The sequence below is a fragment of the Loxodonta africana genome, chromosome 4, assembly GCF_030014295.1.
Source record: "Loxodonta africana isolate mLoxAfr1 chromosome 4, mLoxAfr1.hap2, whole genome shotgun sequence".
In the NCBI taxonomy this organism is placed as follows: Eukaryota; Metazoa; Chordata; class Mammalia; order Proboscidea; family Elephantidae; genus Loxodonta; species Loxodonta africana.
The window spans coordinates 141,848,451-141,865,955 of NC_087345.1; the positions used below are offsets into that span (position 1 = coordinate 141,848,451).

General features: G+C 42.7%; 1 protein-coding gene across 6 annotated transcripts in view; it reads left to right on the forward strand.

The window, feature by feature from the left end:
- The first annotated feature begins 1,859 nt into the window (after positions 1-1,859).
- LOC104845975 (chromatin remodeling regulator CECR2) overlaps positions 1,860-17,505 on the forward strand; it is a 172,668-nt gene continuing 157,022 nt past the window's right edge. For 4 of the 6 annotated variants that reach the window (XM_064284793.1, XM_064284795.1, XM_064284796.1 and 1 more), the window contains exon 1: positions 1,860-2,011. In XM_064284793.1, the coding sequence (XP_064140863.1) occupies positions 1,886-2,011 (126 nt within the window). In that variant the 5' untranslated portion in view covers positions 1,860-1,885. Of the gene's footprint in view, positions 2,012-2,141; positions 2,161-17,505 lie in introns of those variants that run through there. The other 2 variants (XM_064284798.1, XM_064284801.1) reach the window with 2 other exon arrangements.

A 17,505-nucleotide genomic window follows, 5' to 3' on the forward strand; every position in this document is an offset into this window, starting at 1 on the left:
TGTGTGCTCACTTTTGTCAAAAATTAAAACATGGTAGAATTTGAGGATGAAAAAGCACAACTCCTCGGCTGTTTCTGTTCCGCAGAGAGAGAGCAATGCTAGAAGATGAAGTATTTAGAGATTAGCTGATTCCCTGAAGACACATATAAGTATACATTTTAGGAATTTGTTTTTGAATGCTGGCTTATAAAAACCACAACAGGTTATTAACATGATCAGAACAAAGTAGGGGAGGGGTAGGGGAGAATTATCCAGACAGCCCACTCCAAAATCATCTAATAAATTCGTTCATCATGTTTGCCATTCCCTCCAGACTGTATACTCCTCAGAGGTGATAAAATCAAAGACCCTCTTCTACCTCAATACATATATGATTAATTTTGGGAAGTGTCAGGGGCAGTGCTTCCTGAGAGGAAGACTACAGAAACGAGCTAAGGCCCTTTGAGGCTTGAGTAGAATATAGTTCTAAATAATTGCAAAGACCAACGTGCCTGAAAATAGCTGGGCATTCAACGTAGTTTTTCAAAACTTCTAGTTTGTTTTGGAGGTGATTTTTTTTTTCCTTTCGGGTTTAACACAATTCTAACAAGCCATAGTATTTAACATTTCTAAAGCCCACGCCTCAACACCCTTCTCCTAGATCACATTCCCTTAGCCTAGGCGTGCGTCTCCACCCCCACCAGAACAAACTCCCCAGACTCTCGTTCGCACTTTCCCCATCCCCCAAGCTTTCTAGCCACATTGTGCGCACTCTTCCAGGCAGCTTTTCCACCGCGAGGGCAGTTGCAGTGCTCATAACCCGTCTTCTCTAGGGCGGTCACACGTGTCCATTCCCTGGGGGGGGATCCCTCTTCCCGCATGGCTGCTGATTGGTGCCTCCCCCCTACCCCACCCTTCCCGCTGCTCTGCAGCCTCCATCCTACTTAGTTCCAGCTTAACCAGCCCCACCACCTTTCTCCTTTGGAGAAAGAGCCACTTTAGATCTCCTCGAAGCACTGTTCTTGAAGGGAATAAAAGCGTTAAAGAACAGGTGGAAACCACTTAATTTCTCTAGGCCTCATATTTCTGGGGTGGACGTCCCACTCCTTCCCCTGTACTACCGTCAGTATCAATAATAACTGAACTCCCACACGTGCACGTTTCTGGATCTAGCCCCTACCGAAAGCACCACCCAGCTGGCCCTTTAAAAGGACGCGACCACTAAGGCCACGTGGGGGGTGGGAGAGACCCTTATTGTCTTCCAACGTAAAAGTAACTAAACTCTTCAGTCCTAACCGCCTGGAAAGCAGAGTATATGTAGTAGTAATTCATAGGGCTGCACCTCGCTCCCTTCAAGTCACACTCCCTCTCTTTCTTGGGGTGCTCAGCCCCCCTCCCCTCCCCCTTCTGGTTCAATGCAGCTGTCCAGGCGGGGGGGGGGTGGAAAGTGGGGGCGGGGGTTGTTGTTGTGGTGAGGGACGGCCCCGCCCCCTCCTCGTGTGCGGCCCCTCCCCCAGGCCCTCTGTTCGGCCCCCTCCCCCCGCCCCTCCCAGCCCCATCTGTTTTCCCCAGCGGTGAGATGATTATATTGTATGGGACTGGGGGCGGCCTCAGCCGCAGAAGCGGGATGGGGCGAGCGCGCGGACCCCGCAGGCTGCGGGAGCAGCAGCCGCCTCAGTAACTCGGGCCCTCGAGCCGACGCCCCCCGCCTGGGTCGCCCGCCCTCAGCTCATGCACACGCCGAGCGGCGGCAGCAGCGGGAGTAGCAGCCGCCGCCACCCCCGCCGGAGTAGCTGAGGCGCTGCGCCGCGGCGGGAGTCCGAGCTGAGCGAGCCGAACGCGGACAGCGTGGGGCCGCCGAGGCGCGCTTCGAGCTCGGGGCCGCCGCCACCGCCGCGCCTGGGAGATGTGCCCGGAGGAGGGCGGCGCGGCTGGGCTGGGCGAGCTCCGCTCCTGGTGGGAAGTCCCGGCCATCGCACACTTCTGTTCGCTCTTTCGCACCGCGTTCCGCCTGCCCGACTTTGAGATCGAGGTGAGTGCGGCGAGGAGCGGGCGAGGCGGCGCACAGTGCGCCCCTTTCTCCCTCTGCCCCACTCGGGGAGTCCCGGAACATCCTGAAGGACGGAGCTGGAGAGCGAGAGACTTTTGCCTGTAGTCGGGAGCCAGGAGAAGGGGTCGGAGGTGGGGGGCGCGAGGCGCAGAGGGGAGGAGGGCGGGCGGGAGCTCCTCCGGGCTTTGCAAAGGACGCCAAGTGCGGGCGTCCGGGTTTGGGACTTTCTCTCGGGCGGTCCCTGTGCTCACCCGCGGCTTCTAGAAGAAGGCGGCGAAGGGAGTAGCGGAAAGGAGGAGGGAGAGCCTCTGCTTTTGTAGGAGTGGGAATGGGGGGCGGCTCTCCCGGGAGTTCTCTGGAAGGAGAGGCTGAGTGTGGTGAGAGAGTGCGTGCGCGCGCGCGCTCCCTTCCCGGTGCCATTGAAGCTGCGAGCCAGCTGCTCCGGGCGGGGACGGGGTGCAGGCGGTCGAGGGGGCTGGGGGTGGGGGGCGCCGGCGGTGGATTAACTCGGACCGCGGGCGGGGAGGCGGGCGCTGGGGTTGATTGGGGGAGGAATCTGTTGTGCTGGGGCGAGACTCGCCCCCACTTCGGTGGGCGCGTTGAGGGGGGGAGTCGCACTTTGCAGACTCCCGGAGACCCGCAACTCTCGGGGGGCGCTTTGGGTTAACTTTGGGCTGGCGGAGATGATGGCCTGGGCCGGGGGGCGCGCTCTCTTCGGAGGAGCAGCTCCGGCATCGAGCCCTTGCTCTGGGCTTCGCGGCTGCGGAGGGAAAGTTTGGGACTCCGTTATTCTTTTCCAGCCCCTTTGCTCTCGGAATACTGCCGTCTTTATTCGGGGAGCTCTTTGAGCTGATTTCGCCACCATTATTAATCCGGGCAAGCGTGGAGGAAAGGGATGGCTTTTCTGGCCAGGCCGAAGGTGCTTTCAAACCCGAGGCTTTGTGATAATTGAACTAAAATCAGAGGGTCATAGTAACGGGGATGGTGGCGGGAGTATGAGGTACAGAATGCTCTAAAACAGGCACCTAGCCCCACCAGCCTCCATCCTCCTTTATATTTTTATTTTTGGCAGGGGGTGTGAAATATTTGATTGGTTGGCAGGTTGAATTGCTTTCTCCCTTATGGCAATATATGCAGTGACTTGATCACCTTTTTTGCCTTTGGACAAAGGTAAATGGAAACTATTTGTCGGTCAGGTTTTCTTTTCAATTCTGCCAGTGGGTTCGCCGAAGGAGTCGTCAAAATAATAATCACTCTTGTGGAGGAGGAAATCGTTGTTGTTCCCTCTTCATCCCAACCACATAGGTTACTTTCTGCCATTTTCTGATTGGTTTTACTCCCAAGATTTTGGCCTTAACCTTTATTTCTAGATTTAGTCGTGTTTGCTGAAATATCATTTGCATCTTACTGTGAATGAAGTGTGGTTACTTGCTCTTGTTGCAGAATTAATGAAATCGGAAAAATAAAAAGATCAAAAGGGGGTGGGATGAGAGAATGAAGAGGAATGTAGACTGATAAACTAGGGCCACTCAATGGCTTTTAGCGATTCTTAGTACCTTAAGCTGATTAAAACAATGTGATTAAATCATAGGCTTCCCCCATCTGTTTTTTTAAGGAGTGCTTAAGAACTTGGATATTTTACATAGCACCACAGCATTTGTTTTCAAAGTTTGAAAGCGAATGTAACAAGCATGATTTTTAATAAAAGTGTTTGTGGGACTTATTGGAAAATACCTTAGACAAATATTTGTATTGACTTAACCAAGTGAAGAAACGGCCACAGAAATTAAAGATTTGGGAATGTTAAAAGTCAAGAGATGTTTAACAATTCTTCTCACGTCCTGCGTTTTCTTTTAGTTGGTATAAGATTGTGGCTAGGTTAATTATATACTGCTGCTCAAAATGGTGGCTGTTGTGGGAGGTGTTGAGGCTTGTGACAATGCCATTTTGGGTGCTGGTAAACTTGCCCTCTAGTAGCCCTTTTTCTTCCTTGCAAGATTATAAAGTTGAGGTGATGCTAAGATTTCAAATTTAGTGTTTAAGACCCATTCTACAAATACCGTGGAAAAATTCACCTCTCAGAGTTCATGTGCATGTTCCCATTTTGTTGGTTGAATAGTAGAGGTAACTAATTTTGCCTTAAATCCTTATAGTACATCTAGAGTAGTCTATAAATAACTCATCTTCCGGTTTTAAGAAATAAACTTGTGGTTTCTAAGTATTAGCTGGCTTGATTCCTAAAGGAAATGTAAGCCGATCAAAGATTTGTATGCATAACAGAAATGAAAAATCATTCTAGTTACATGGTGAGTAAGTGCAACCATTTGAGATGACTGTCTTCTCTTTTGATTCTAGTGTTTCTTGGAAGTGACACTTTTTTTCGTGAAGCATATGCTATTTGAAATACATACACCACGAATGAATATTTGGGATGCAGTATACACGCATTTTAAGAACTACTCACACCTGTCTTGTTTGGAGGTGTTCAGTAAGATGGATTACCAATGATAGTGACTTTTTCCCTTTGCAGTTGTTATGTAATATTTTTCTGGTTAGGTGTGTTTTGATATGGCTAATGTAAATTTTAATGTACGGTTTTCAGTAGTTACCAGAAAATTAAAAATTTCTTTTCTAGACTTCTAACAGATTTGACTCAGTGCTCGTGCAGAACTCATTGCAAACACTATTAGTTTTGATTCTGTATGTATAAATAAATAAATTCGTTTTTATTTGCTTAGGTGAAAGAAACTGTGTGGTTTTTTGTTTGTTTGTTTAATCCAATAGTTAATCGTTATGACAAGCTGTGAAACAGTCCCTTGGTTAGACTTTATGATGCAGTGGAAGACCCTTATAAAAAGAAGAAAAGAAACAGTTTTAATGCGGAGTTGTACCTGTTAGGCCAGGTGGAAAGGCTCTACAGAGTTATTTTACTGCAACCCTAAAAGATAGAAATGATGGATAATAGCAAATGGAAGAAGTTGGGTATGTTAACTTTTTTAGGAAACCAGTTTTCAGCTGTGGAAAAGATTTCATTTCATCCTTGACCACCAGGCTGAACCCGTGGATTTATAGAAAATTTAGGAAGCAGAGTCCTCAAGGAGTTGCCTTTCTATTTATCTAAAGTGAAGCAATCTCTCAGATAGGTGAAGGGCTGGGAGGATTCATGCTGCAATTTTGCAAGAGGTCAAGACCCACTTAGAGAACTGGTCCCCAATGTGTGGATATTTTTATTTTTGTATGTTTAAAAAAAAATCTTTTGACTCTATTAACCTTGAAATACAGGATTTCTATGGAAGAGTCAAAATACTTGATTCTTGGTTTTAGGACATGTTTAAGGATTTGTGTGTTGCTGTCTAGTGGCCCTCAAAGACGAGTTCTGTAATCATCAGAACAAAAATCTGTGAACGGAAAAAAAAAATCAATGTATAGACAGTGCATTAAGTTGCTCAAAATTTCTAGTTACGAAATTAATACATGAGCATTATAGAAAACTTGAAAATTATAGCAAAGTATAGGTAAAAGAATTAAAGTTACCTGTAATCCCACCAGGAAACCCTAGGGGCTTAGTAGTTAAGAGTGAACAGTTCGAATCCACCAGGTGGCCTTTGGAAACCATATGGGGCAGTTCTACTCTGTCCTGTAGGGTTGCTGTGAGTCGGAATTGACTTGTCCGTACTGGGTTTGGTTTTGGATTTTATTATCCCACCAAAGACCTCTCGTGGTATAGTGGTTAAGCACTTAGCTGATAACCAAAAGGTCTGCCATTCAAACCCACCAGCTGCTCTGCGGGAGAAAGATGTAGTAGTCAGCATCTGGAGAGATTGCAGACTTGGAAATCCTATGGGGCAGCTCTGCTCTGTCCCATAGGGTCACTGTGAGTTGAAATTGACTCAGCTGGCATTGGGTTCGGTTTTGGAGTTAATAATCCCACCACTTATGGGTGAAAGCCTATTAACTGTTAGCAAATTCAGAAATTCCTAAATAGGCTTGCAGTGTATTTGTGTGGTAGGTTAGGTGTTTTTATTTTTCAGATGAGGAGATCGAAGTATAGTTGGACAGCAATAGATTAACTACACTGAATTCAATATTCTGTATCATTAAGCAGCTGCTATGGGTTTATGGGTTTAACTCTGAGCTGGGGGATTTACTAAAGAAGCTCATAACTGGCCATACCTCAGATTATCTGTTAATATTTCAGAACCAGCATTTATATAGCAGTTCATTTAAAGCAAATATTATGTAATTAACATTTCAGTGGGTTATTGTCGTGGTGTGCCTTCGAGTCAGTTCCAACTCATAGTGACCCTATAGGACAGAGTAGAACTCTGCCCCCTTTCCTAGGGAGCAGATTGTCAGGTCTTTTCTCCCACAGAGCCCCTTGGTGGGTTCGAACTGCAGACCTTTCGTTTAGCAGCTGAGCACTTAACTGTCATGCCACCAGGCTAAATTTTGTCCTGATTTGAGAAATGAAGAATGGTTAATTGACCCGCCCAGAGATTTACTTGCTTTTTTCCTGGCATTTTTTTCCAGTGAATATAATATGTCACTTTGCCAAAGTAAAGGGTTCAGAAGAATAGAATGATTTTCAGTACTCTGGCCTGGGATTAATCAGGGGCCCTGGTGGCACAGTGGTTAAGAGTTTGGCTGCTAACCAGTAGGTCAGCAGTTCAAATCCACCAGCTGCTCCTTGGTAAACCCTGTGGGGCAGTTCTACTCTGTCCTGTAGGATTGCTATGAGTTGGAATAGACTTGACAGCAGCGGGTTTGGAATAGACAGCAATGCGGTTAATCATCATGTGTGTTATGGGAGAAATCCCATCATAAATATTTTGAGCATATTTTCTCTAGTGAGGAGACTGTGCCACCTCTAGGTGGCTATTTGCAATTAGTGATTCAAAACAATTATTTGAATGATTTGTATAGTAGCAGCTTGATCAAAATAATGATTGTACTGTCTGCTTTCCTCCTGAGCTTGGCCTGCCTTTGAGTAATGATCCTTTCCCCTTCCGTGCCTCTCCTTAGGTTGTAGATGTGTCTCGGTAAAGTCTGCCACCTAATCAGCATGGTGATCAGGGGGCAGTATCTCTAATTCAGATTCCTGAGTTCTACCCTTGGTGCTTCCTTGGATCCAAACCTTTAATCAAGCGCATTAAGGAATGAATTATTAAACATAAAAATAAGTAACAAAAATTGCCGAGAGAGACTAGTATAAGCGCTGCCAACCCTCGATGGGCTGCGGATTTGGGGTTGGCATACAAATGTGTATTTGCTGAAGGCAAGGGCCTATGGCTTTCATGAAATTCTGAAGGTGGCCTCTGACCCGAAGTTAAGAGGTACTGAACTACATTAAAGAATAAGTTGGCTTTAACTAAAAGCCTAGTTTTGTGATAGAAGATGCACTGGACTAGGAGTTAGGAAACTTGGATTCTAGTTCTAATTGTGCCATTAAACTAGCTCTGTGACCTTGGGCAGGTGAAAATAACTTAGTAATAAATGACACTTGCCTAGTACTCTGCACATTTTCAAAATGTTATCTCATTTTACCGTTCACCATCCTTAGCCATCATCAGGAAGTAGAGGTTATTTTCATTTTACAGATAACGGAATGGGAAATTTATAGAGGTTGGTTGAGGGGGGAGTGGAGGAGGAGAGGAGCCGTCACCTGGATTTCAGGTTCTTTGACCAAATTCTGTGCTATCGCTACTACATCGTGCTGTTTCTCTACTTAAGGTTTTATCATCAGTAAAGCGAGGGGTTAGTCCTGTTAGTCATGGCTGAGATGCCATACCGCAACTTTAGAGTTTTTGATTCGTAGTAATGTGGGGTACAAAAGATCCCATTTTAAAACTTCTGCAGTGACAAATTCACATATTCATTCTTTCCTATCAGCAAATATTTACTGAAAACTTTGTATGTGCTAGGCAGCGTACTAGGTGCTTGGGGATACAGCTGTGAACATAACAAAAAAATCCCTGTTCTTTTTACTGAGAGGAGACAGACAGTAAATAAGTAAAGTATATAGTATGTCACAGAGAGACAAAAAATAAAGCAGGAGGCACAGAGAGGGCCAAGGTGAGGGGGTGAAGGACGGCCTATGTTAGCTGGCTTGCTTCACAATGGAAGTTAAGTTTGGTCTTGCTTAATTTTCTGGAACACAGTTAGGAAAGCCTAAAATACAACTTGGCAGCATTTGGTGCAACTGACTGCCCTTTGATCAAGAGAGGCTCAGCGCTGGATCTGCGCAGTGTGTTAGGGGTCCAGAGCGAGGAGCACTGGCAGAGTGTAAATAAAGGGTGGCTTAGGTAATTTTTTTTTTTAGGTAAAAATGCAGGGTATGGACAGAGCAAACTGGGACAGAGCTGCCCAACTTATAACCGGTAGGTTTTAGACCTACTTGATTTGACTGCCCCTATTTACAAATGGGAACAAGCAGAGAGCCACAAGCCTGGATTGTGGGCCCAACTCCATCGTAAGAGCTCACTGCTAACCAAAAGGTTGGCAGTTCAGATCCATACCCAGCTGCTCCTTGGAAACCCAGTGGGGCAGTTTTCCTCTGTCCTATAGGGTTGCTATGAGTCAGAATGCACTTAACAGCAACTGGTTTGGTTGTTTTGTTTTGTTTATGATTTTAGGCAGATCACTTTAGGCTTCAGATGCCCCATTTTATAAAATGGGAATTTTAGACTAGAGGAGCCCTGCGTTTTTGCTAGGTCTAAAGTTCTAAGTTCCTAGGTCTAAGACTATTTCTTAACATGTGTAACACTCTTAACTGATTCAGAAAGTTAGCTAAGATCCAGGTTGTGAGCTCTGTTAGGATCCATGTCTTAGAAATCAGTTTCATACCAGGTGAAAGCTACAGATCCACACTTGGTAAGCTTTCGGATTAGATGAATTTATTTCTCTTCCTGTGGAAACCTTATCTGCCAAGAAGCTACTTTGAAAGTAGCTTTAGAGGCTCCGAGAATCTCTAAGGTCCTCAAACTGGGCTGAGATTCATACGTTGAGAAATTCTGGAGGATGAAGCTCTGGGTTACGTTATTTTCCCTTTACTTCTTTTGTGTTTCCTCATTTATGTTTAACATCATAACTAGAACTTTAAATAAAATCCAGTTGTAATTTCTAGCTTGGGGTTTGCCTTTCATTTGATACTGTGACCTTTTCAGATAGCCTTTTTGCCCTTCCCCCATACTTTCATATTTCATTGGCTGCGTTTATTATACCTTCTTTACATTAAAAACAAAACAAACCAGACTCTACCAAATATTAATAAATTTATACTGGAAGATTTGAGATGCCTTTTTTTTTCCCCAGCAGTTCTTGCGCTTCAGAAAAGAGTGATTGGGTAATAATACTGAGCTCAGGATTCCATGTTTTCCTTTAACTCAGGGTTTCTCAACCTCAGCACTGTTGACATTTGGGTCCAGATAATTCTTTGTTGTGAGGAGCTGTCATGTGCATTGTGGGATGTTTAGCAGCATCCCTGGCCTCTACCCACTAGGTACCAGTAACATCGCAATCATGACAAGTAGAGATGTCTCCATATATTGCCAAGTGGCTCATGGGGGCAAAATCACATCTGCTTGAGAATCACAGCTTTAGGATGTTAGTAGGGAAGACTTCTCTGTGTGGGTCATGGTATAGAGGGTACTCAGTATTATAAGTGGGTTTTTCCTTCTGACAGTGATTTTTTTTCCTCTTAAATGCAAACTTCTAATATTTTTTGTTTATCGAAATTGAAAGAAGTTATAGTTGCTCCCAGATGTGCATGTCATCAGCAGTTGCACGTGTTGGAAACCTGAGAAACAGACGTGTTGATTTTCTTTTTTCCCCCTCCTCTTTCCTGGAGAGTTCCTTAAGGAAAGGAGAGTGCTTTGGGGTAGTGGGGAGGCAGTTGTAAAGCTGACCTGTCCAATAAAGAAAGGCCTCCCAGTAAAGAAAAGGCCTCCCTCAGGCAGGGCCTGGTGCTGTTGTGGGAGGAGGGGTGTTGTGCTGCAGCCTCAGGCTGGCTTCAGCGGCTGCCATTGCCTGTCAGGGCACAAGGCTCTTCTTGACAAATCTCTTCAGCATTTCGTAGTGGTGGACTATTGGGGGGGATAGTGGTGGTTCACCATGACCGGGTCAAAAGTTCAGTGGAACCTAAGGTGAAGGTGTATGTGTGTGTGCGCACATGCGTGCGTGTATACATTTGGGACATTGGGTCATATGCACATATCAAGTTGTATTAAATGGATATTCCACCAGAATTTTCAATTTAAAACACACCAATCTAGAGCTTTTCTTGAGGCTGCTCTAAATGTGTGTGTGTGTGTGTGTGTGTGTGTGTGTGTGTGTGTATGGAAGCCGTGCTGGGGTCGTGGCTAAGTGCTACACGGCTGCTAACCAAAAGGTCGGCAGTTCGAATCCACCAGGCGCTCCTTGGAAAATCAATAGGGCAGTTTTGCCCTGTCCTGTAGGGTCACTACGAGTGGGAATTGACTCAGCGGCAATGGGAATATATATATTTTTATGATTTCTCCCGTTCTTGTTCTTAGGCAAGTATGGTAAGATTTTTATGTATTCAAATAGATTTTCATTTTGGTTGGAGAAAATACTGTATTGTGATGGTGACTTAGGCAGTAGTAGTGCACAGTAAAGGCCTTTGAGCTTCTTGGAAGAAAGATGCTATAGAAATTCAAGGAAATGTTATCACTTATGTGTGGCTTCTGAGGATGCCTTTCACTGAAAGTGTTCATCTCAAAGTCCATCTCTTTCATCTTGGGGTATTTGGTCCCCACAGAGACACCCAGCACCTTATTTTCTGTTCGTTATCTCTCTTGGCTGAGAACTAAGGTCTCACCACACTTTTTTTTTCTCTCCTACTCCATTGTTGTGTTTGTCTGCTGACCTAGGATTTGTTCTGGGCAGTGGTGGAGGAGGGGTAGAATTTCTGGGCCGCATCAGGGTGTTAAATCCCAGAATTTGTGTAAATAAGTTGGTGTGAAATCAGTCACTTCTGCAGGCAAAGTAGTTTTCTCCTCTTCAAAGGGCAAAGGAACCTTCAGGATAATTCTCTTAACGTGCTCTGTTTTGTACTTCATCATCCACACACCCATTTAAAGTGTAATGTGGTTTATGTAAAAATGTATGGGAGATAGGCTTTCATTCTCCTTTTTAAAATCTTGGACTTCATGTGACCTTTGTGAAAGCTGTTTGGCTGGTTTAAATGATGTAATGTTCTTGTGAGTTTCACATTGTAGTGGTCAGCTTTTAGCTTTGATCCTACAGCCTAGCTTTTTGAGACCTAAGTCAGGTCTGCTTTTTCCCTAAGGTGGGTTTACTAGAGTAACTGCCTGCCTTGGCAATATGTCACTGAGGCATGTGGCCACCTGAATTAAATGTGTGAATAGTTGTCACAACAGACTGTGTGTACCCTCTGTCCCCCTCCTCCACTCGTAACTCCCAAAAAATAAGTGAAAATTGAGAAGGTGATGAGGCCAGGATTACATTAACTGCATCATGTTTTTTTAACTTGGAACTTTAAAATCATTTCCAATTGATAATCCCTAAGAATGGAGTAAGTTCTTACAATTAAGAATGCTGTTAAGCAGTTTTGTTGACTGCAAGAGTGTTTTTTCTCCTGGCTAGTTCCTTTTAATGAACACCCCTTCCATGAGTGTTCATTGTTTCAGCAACAATGGCACAAAGGACAGTTGATTTGCTTGACAGAAAATGTGTTAAATTAACAGATCTACTTCTTTAGCAAATCCTTTCTCTCCCCTGTTCCCATTGTGTTTCTCCTCTCTCCCTGAAAGGTTGTGTTTGCAGAGTCTTTTAGGTGTGGGGAACAATTTTTATAATCAGAGTCCTGGAGTTCTTTGTTCAGGGGAGAAGTGAAACGTGATTTAAAGAAAAATTTCACCTGTTGCCATAATTAAGAGATTTAATTTCAAAATTTTTCACCCTTAGACTGCCGTTAATTTGGGTTAGTATCTTACACAGCTTGCTAATTTTTGCCCCCACATTCTGTCTGTAGAAGATCATTCTCCCCATTTCCCTTTTTGTCTTAAATCAGGCACCCAGCCCTTTTTACAGGATGTTGGGGGTTGGGAGGGGAATGCTCTAATTGTGTTGCGAATACCTATGTTCTCCTAACTGTAGATTTTCATCGCTTTCTATGGTGGAGCCCATATTCATTACCAATGAATGCACTTGGATTTAGGCAACTTTTTAAAGTAAAAGAACTTAAAAATAAAAGGGAAAATCTCAGACCCCATCAGCTTGTATCTGTTTGTTACTAACCTCAGGTTGCAGAGGTATGTGGCAGGGTTGCTATTCTCCTGCTGTTCTTTTTTTTTTTTTTTTTCCTTTAAGGGCAATGATATACTGTAACCTGTGTTGTGTGCCTAACGAGTAGGTAGAGAAGTTTAGAGGGAGACAGTGATCACCAGTGAGATGCTTCCTGGAGAAGGCAGGCTTGTGCGTTCATAAGGAGTAAGTCAGTATGGGAGCCCTGGTGGCACAGTGGTTAAGAACTCAGCTGTTAACCAAAAGGTGGGTAGTTGGGATCCACCAGCTTCTCCTTGGAAACCCTTTGGGGCAGTTCTTCTGTGTGTTGTAGTGTCGCTATGAGTCAGAATTGACTTCACAGCAACGGGTTTGGTTTGTGGTTTTTTTTTTTTTTTTTTTAATCGGTATGGCTAGCTAGATCAGAGTGTTCTTAAGGGGGACTGATAAAAAATAAGGTTGTATGATAGTAGGGAGCTGCATCATGACACACCTTGAATGCTAGGTCCACTAGCATTAATCACTTTTCTTCAGGCAGTGTGAAAACAGTTTGAGAGTTAAGGATGTCCCATGTACTAAGCGTTTTAGGTTAAATCTGGTACTGATAGCTGAAATAGAACAGAGCAGAGGAAGAAAGGCTAATTTAATTATTAGACTGGAATGGGTGTGTGAAATATTGACGGTAGTGGTCAGGGAAAGGACATTTGTCATGTTTGTCATGGAAGGAAGTATGGGTAAGACTAGATGACAGCAAAGTTGGAGCACAAAAGATGATTTCATCAGTTGGGTTGCTTTTGGCTACAAGTAGCAGAATGCTGTATTAATAAGCCAAAAAAAAAAAAAAACCTCCGTTGCCATTGAGTTGATTCCAACTCATAGCGACCCTATAGGACAGAGTAGAACTGCCACATGGGGGTTCCAAGGAGTGTCTGGTGGATTTGAACTGCCGACCTTTTGGTTAGCAGCCATAGCTCTTAACCACTACTCCACCAGGGTTTCCGCAGTACTAATAGTGGCTTAAAAACACTGCAGAGTATCCTTTAACATGTAAGCTGGAGGAAGGTGGTTCCTGGCAGGTATGGCGGCTCAGTGACGGATGTCATTACACACCCAGATGATGAAAACCTCGGCTCCAAGGTCTGGATTGCTGAATGATGCAGAGAAATACAGGAAAATTATAATTGAAAACAGCCATTGAGTTGGTGATTTGAAGGGGTCAAAGACTACTTTTGAGAAGGCTTTTTGAGTTACGGTGGTGAAAGAGAAAGAAGGCAGAGGCTGAGACTTGAAACCACTTTCGTAGAGGGAGAGAGGAAGAGCCTTGGAGGAAGCTTAAGAGAATGGTGTGAAAGAGAACTTTACTTATTTTTCATGAATATTATATAATAATGTTAAAAGGAAAAATTAAATTAATCCCAGCTCCTACCTGGTTACCATTTTGGTGGTGGTACTCAAGAGTTAATTGTAGGGCAACCCTTCCTAAGAGCAACCAGCTTGTTTCCAGATTCTGTTCCAGGGGCCTCAGTAGGTATCTGTGTTTTCATACCAGGGATCCTCTTCTTTGTCCTGTCTCTCTCTAATCATTGGGGGTGCTTACCCCTCCCTAGGCTTGTCAGGTGCTCAGTGTTTTAGCTTCCTTTTTAGTAAAATGAAAACGAAAGTCCAGATACAGAAATGTACCCTTTTTCTCACTGGGAATTTTAGATTTGTTCTTGCTTAACTATTTATTGTTTGGAATACTACTTCAGTTTTTGGTTTTTCTCTGTTAAGTATTTAATGATCCATGAGATCATTCTGAAGATACTAAATGCAACTCTGTGATCCTTTCTAGTGGAATTTTGTGTACAAATAAGACATTCAGGTATTCATGCTGTGTGTTCTGTTTAATAACAGGTTCCCTGTGCAAGGGGGAAGTTATAGCTCAGTAGGATGTCCTTTTTGTTTGTTTTGTCTCCTTACGGGGTCTACACAAATTTTGGAGGTTATCTGGTAGCTCTGCCCACCCCTCCCCCTTCTCCAGGGTCAGCTAAATCTGTAGCCTGGCTGGTAATCTATAACCCATCTTGCAAGGAAAGATGAACTGGGTCAATCAAATTCCCTTTCTTGGTAGTGTAACCTAGGAAATACGAGGATTATCGAGTTAGTGTGGAAAAGAAGCTAAAAGGTCATACGAGAAACCATGATGCAAGCCAGAATCTTGCATATGAGGGAGCTGAAACTGAGACACATAGCATTAGAGGAATTAGTGGGAAGGCCCCAACTCCAGTCCACCGTAGTGTGTCTTGCAGGAACCCCCAGGCATCTGAGGGAGGTTGCATGCCTTGCCTCGAAAAGAGCTGAATGAACGCTCATTTCATCCTGTGCATATTTTTGCATGTAAGTATTTTATAAACTGGGATCAGACTTTTACATATTCTTATAAATCCTGCTTTATTCAGTTGGCAGAGTTACATGACATAGAATGCCCTTTCATCACAATACATTATGATTTTAATAGCTGCAGGGTATTCATTGAATAGAGATGTTATACTTTATTTAACCAATCCTTTATGGAGCAGTTAGGTTATTTTAAATGTTTGACTATAACAATAGCCGTGAACAGAAAGATTTTTTTTTTCCTAGAAAGGACTAGTTTCTAAAAAAAACATTGAACTGTGTTATCCTGGTCACTTCATAGTCACTTTTTATCTTATATTTTGAGACAAAAGCTAACATTAATTTGGTGTCCACGGTGCTAAGTACTGCTTCAAGTGTTCTTCGTATATCAGCTCATCCGTTTAATTCTCCCATGAGGTAGGCACACCTTTATCTCACTCAGTTGATGAGGAAACCAAAGAGGTGAATCAGTTTGCTCAAGATCACACAGCCAGAAGATAGCAGAGCCCAAACAACCTGACTTCAGTCCTTTTAAACAGTTTCCACTGGAAAATAACTCACGTGATTAAGGAATATTTGGCTGCAGTGGTAAAGTGCTGAAGCTTTTACAGGCATACAAAAAATAATTGGTAAATGAATTGAATGGCAGTGTTTGTGAGAGAGAAAAACTTGTAGGTTATTTAGTGGTAGATAAAAAAAACCAAACCTATTGCCATCGAGTCAGTTCTGACTCATAGCATCCCTACAGGACAGGGTAAAACTGCCCCACAGGGTTTCCAAGGAGAACCTGGTGGATTCGAACTGCTGACCTTTTGTTTGGCAGCCATAGCACTTAATCACTATGCCACCAGGGTTTCCATAGTGGTCTAAATTAGCTATTTCTGCCGCATTCAAAAAGGAGTCTTTGAAGAATTGAAGCAAATTATAGAGAGCACTGAGTCAGCAAATGATGACATTCAAGAAGTCAGAGAAATTCGGTTTTTTCCTTAATTACTTAAATTATGTGGAGAATACATCAGTGTCTTTTAAGATTTAATTGCTTTTTGTTATTTCCCTACCTTACTGTTATACTGACCCGACTTTAATTTTTTTTTTTTTTAATTTTTAATGTCAGATTTGGAAAAGTTGCAAGACTAGTACAAGAGAATTCATGAACTCTCAGACGTTAAATTTTAAACCCTTTGCTTTATCATTACCTGTCCTTCTCCTACCTATATGCTCCTCCATCTCCCATCTGTGTCTGTCATTATTCTTTACCTACACTGAGAGTAAGTTGCAGACATGATAGATACCTTTTCACCTCTCAACATGTTGTTGTTGACATTCTCTTATTATCACAATATAATGATCAAAATCAGAATATTAATACTGAATAAGATCAGTAGATAATAGTATATCAAATATTGCCAATAATATTTGATCCAATGATATTAATATAATTATATATTAGACTATATGTAATTATGTGATTGTAGATATACATACTTTTAATTAAATTTTTTTGGTGAAAATACACACAGCAAACATATGCCAGTTGAACAGTTTCTGCAGGAAACATTCATTTACATTAATTCTTCATGTTCCGCAACCATTGTCGCTACCCTTTTCCAAATTATTCTACCGCCATTAAGATAAACCCACTGCCCCTAAGCTTCTCATCTGACATTTCGAGTGCTGTTGTAATTTGCATATTCTTTATAAAATTGTTTTTGTACATTATTTTATGTTATTTTATGGTTTAGATTTTTAATTTAGGATCTTGCATTGCATTTAATTATCCGGCCTCTTTAGTCTCTTTTAGTCTGTAACGGTTTTTTCATTTTCTTTCTTTGGTGACCTTGACATTTTTGAAGAGTACAAGCCAGTTACTTTGTACACGGTCCCTCAGTTTGGATTTGTCATGTTTGTGGCAGGAGTACTAAGTGTTGTGTTTACGGTGCATCATATCGGGAGTAACTTGATATTGATCGGTCCTGTCACTGGTGATTGTGGTGGTGTGTGTTGTCGTTATTATTAACTTTCATCATTTTGTGAAGGTGGTATCTGTCAGGTCTTTCTAAAGTTAGGGTTTTTCCCCTTATAATTACTAAGTATATTGTGGGGAGATATTATGTAAATATCCTGATTTTTATCAGACTTCCATTCATTCATTTTAAAACCATGCATGACTCTTTGCCAGAATCAGTTATTATATCACAGCTACCAAATAGTTACTTTCACATTCTGTTGTTGCTTTTATATTTATTAGTTGGCATTCACAGTTTTTATTCACAGATTTTATTTTAAATGTTATATTCAAAACTGTTATTTGTAGTATCTTATTAGAATATAATTTATAGAATATTTTTAACTTGAAAAATTCATGTAAAGTGGGTGAGCACTTTTGAAAAATTACAAATGTACAGTAAAGTTGGGAGATGAGTAGAAGTATACCCTTTATTTCAGATTCACCAGTTATCATTTTGACACATTTGCTTCATGTTTTCTTTTTTTGCTAAAGCATTTGAAAGTATGTTGGTAATGTGATACTTTATCCCTAAATACTTTTGGCACGTACTTCCTAAAAATAAGAACCTTTGCCAGCATAACTGTAACATCATGCTTAACTTTTAAGAAAATTAACAGTGGCTAACCTTTTGGTTAGCAGCTGCGCTCTTAACCGCTGAGCCATCAGGGTTCCAATTCTATAGTAATCAAAAAAACCAAACCCATTGCCATCAAATCGATTCCAACTCATAGGGCAGAATAGAACTGCCTCATGTGGTTTCCAAGGAGTGCCTGGTGGATTTGAACTGCCAACCTTTTGGTTAGCAGCCAATCTCTTAACCGCCCGGCGA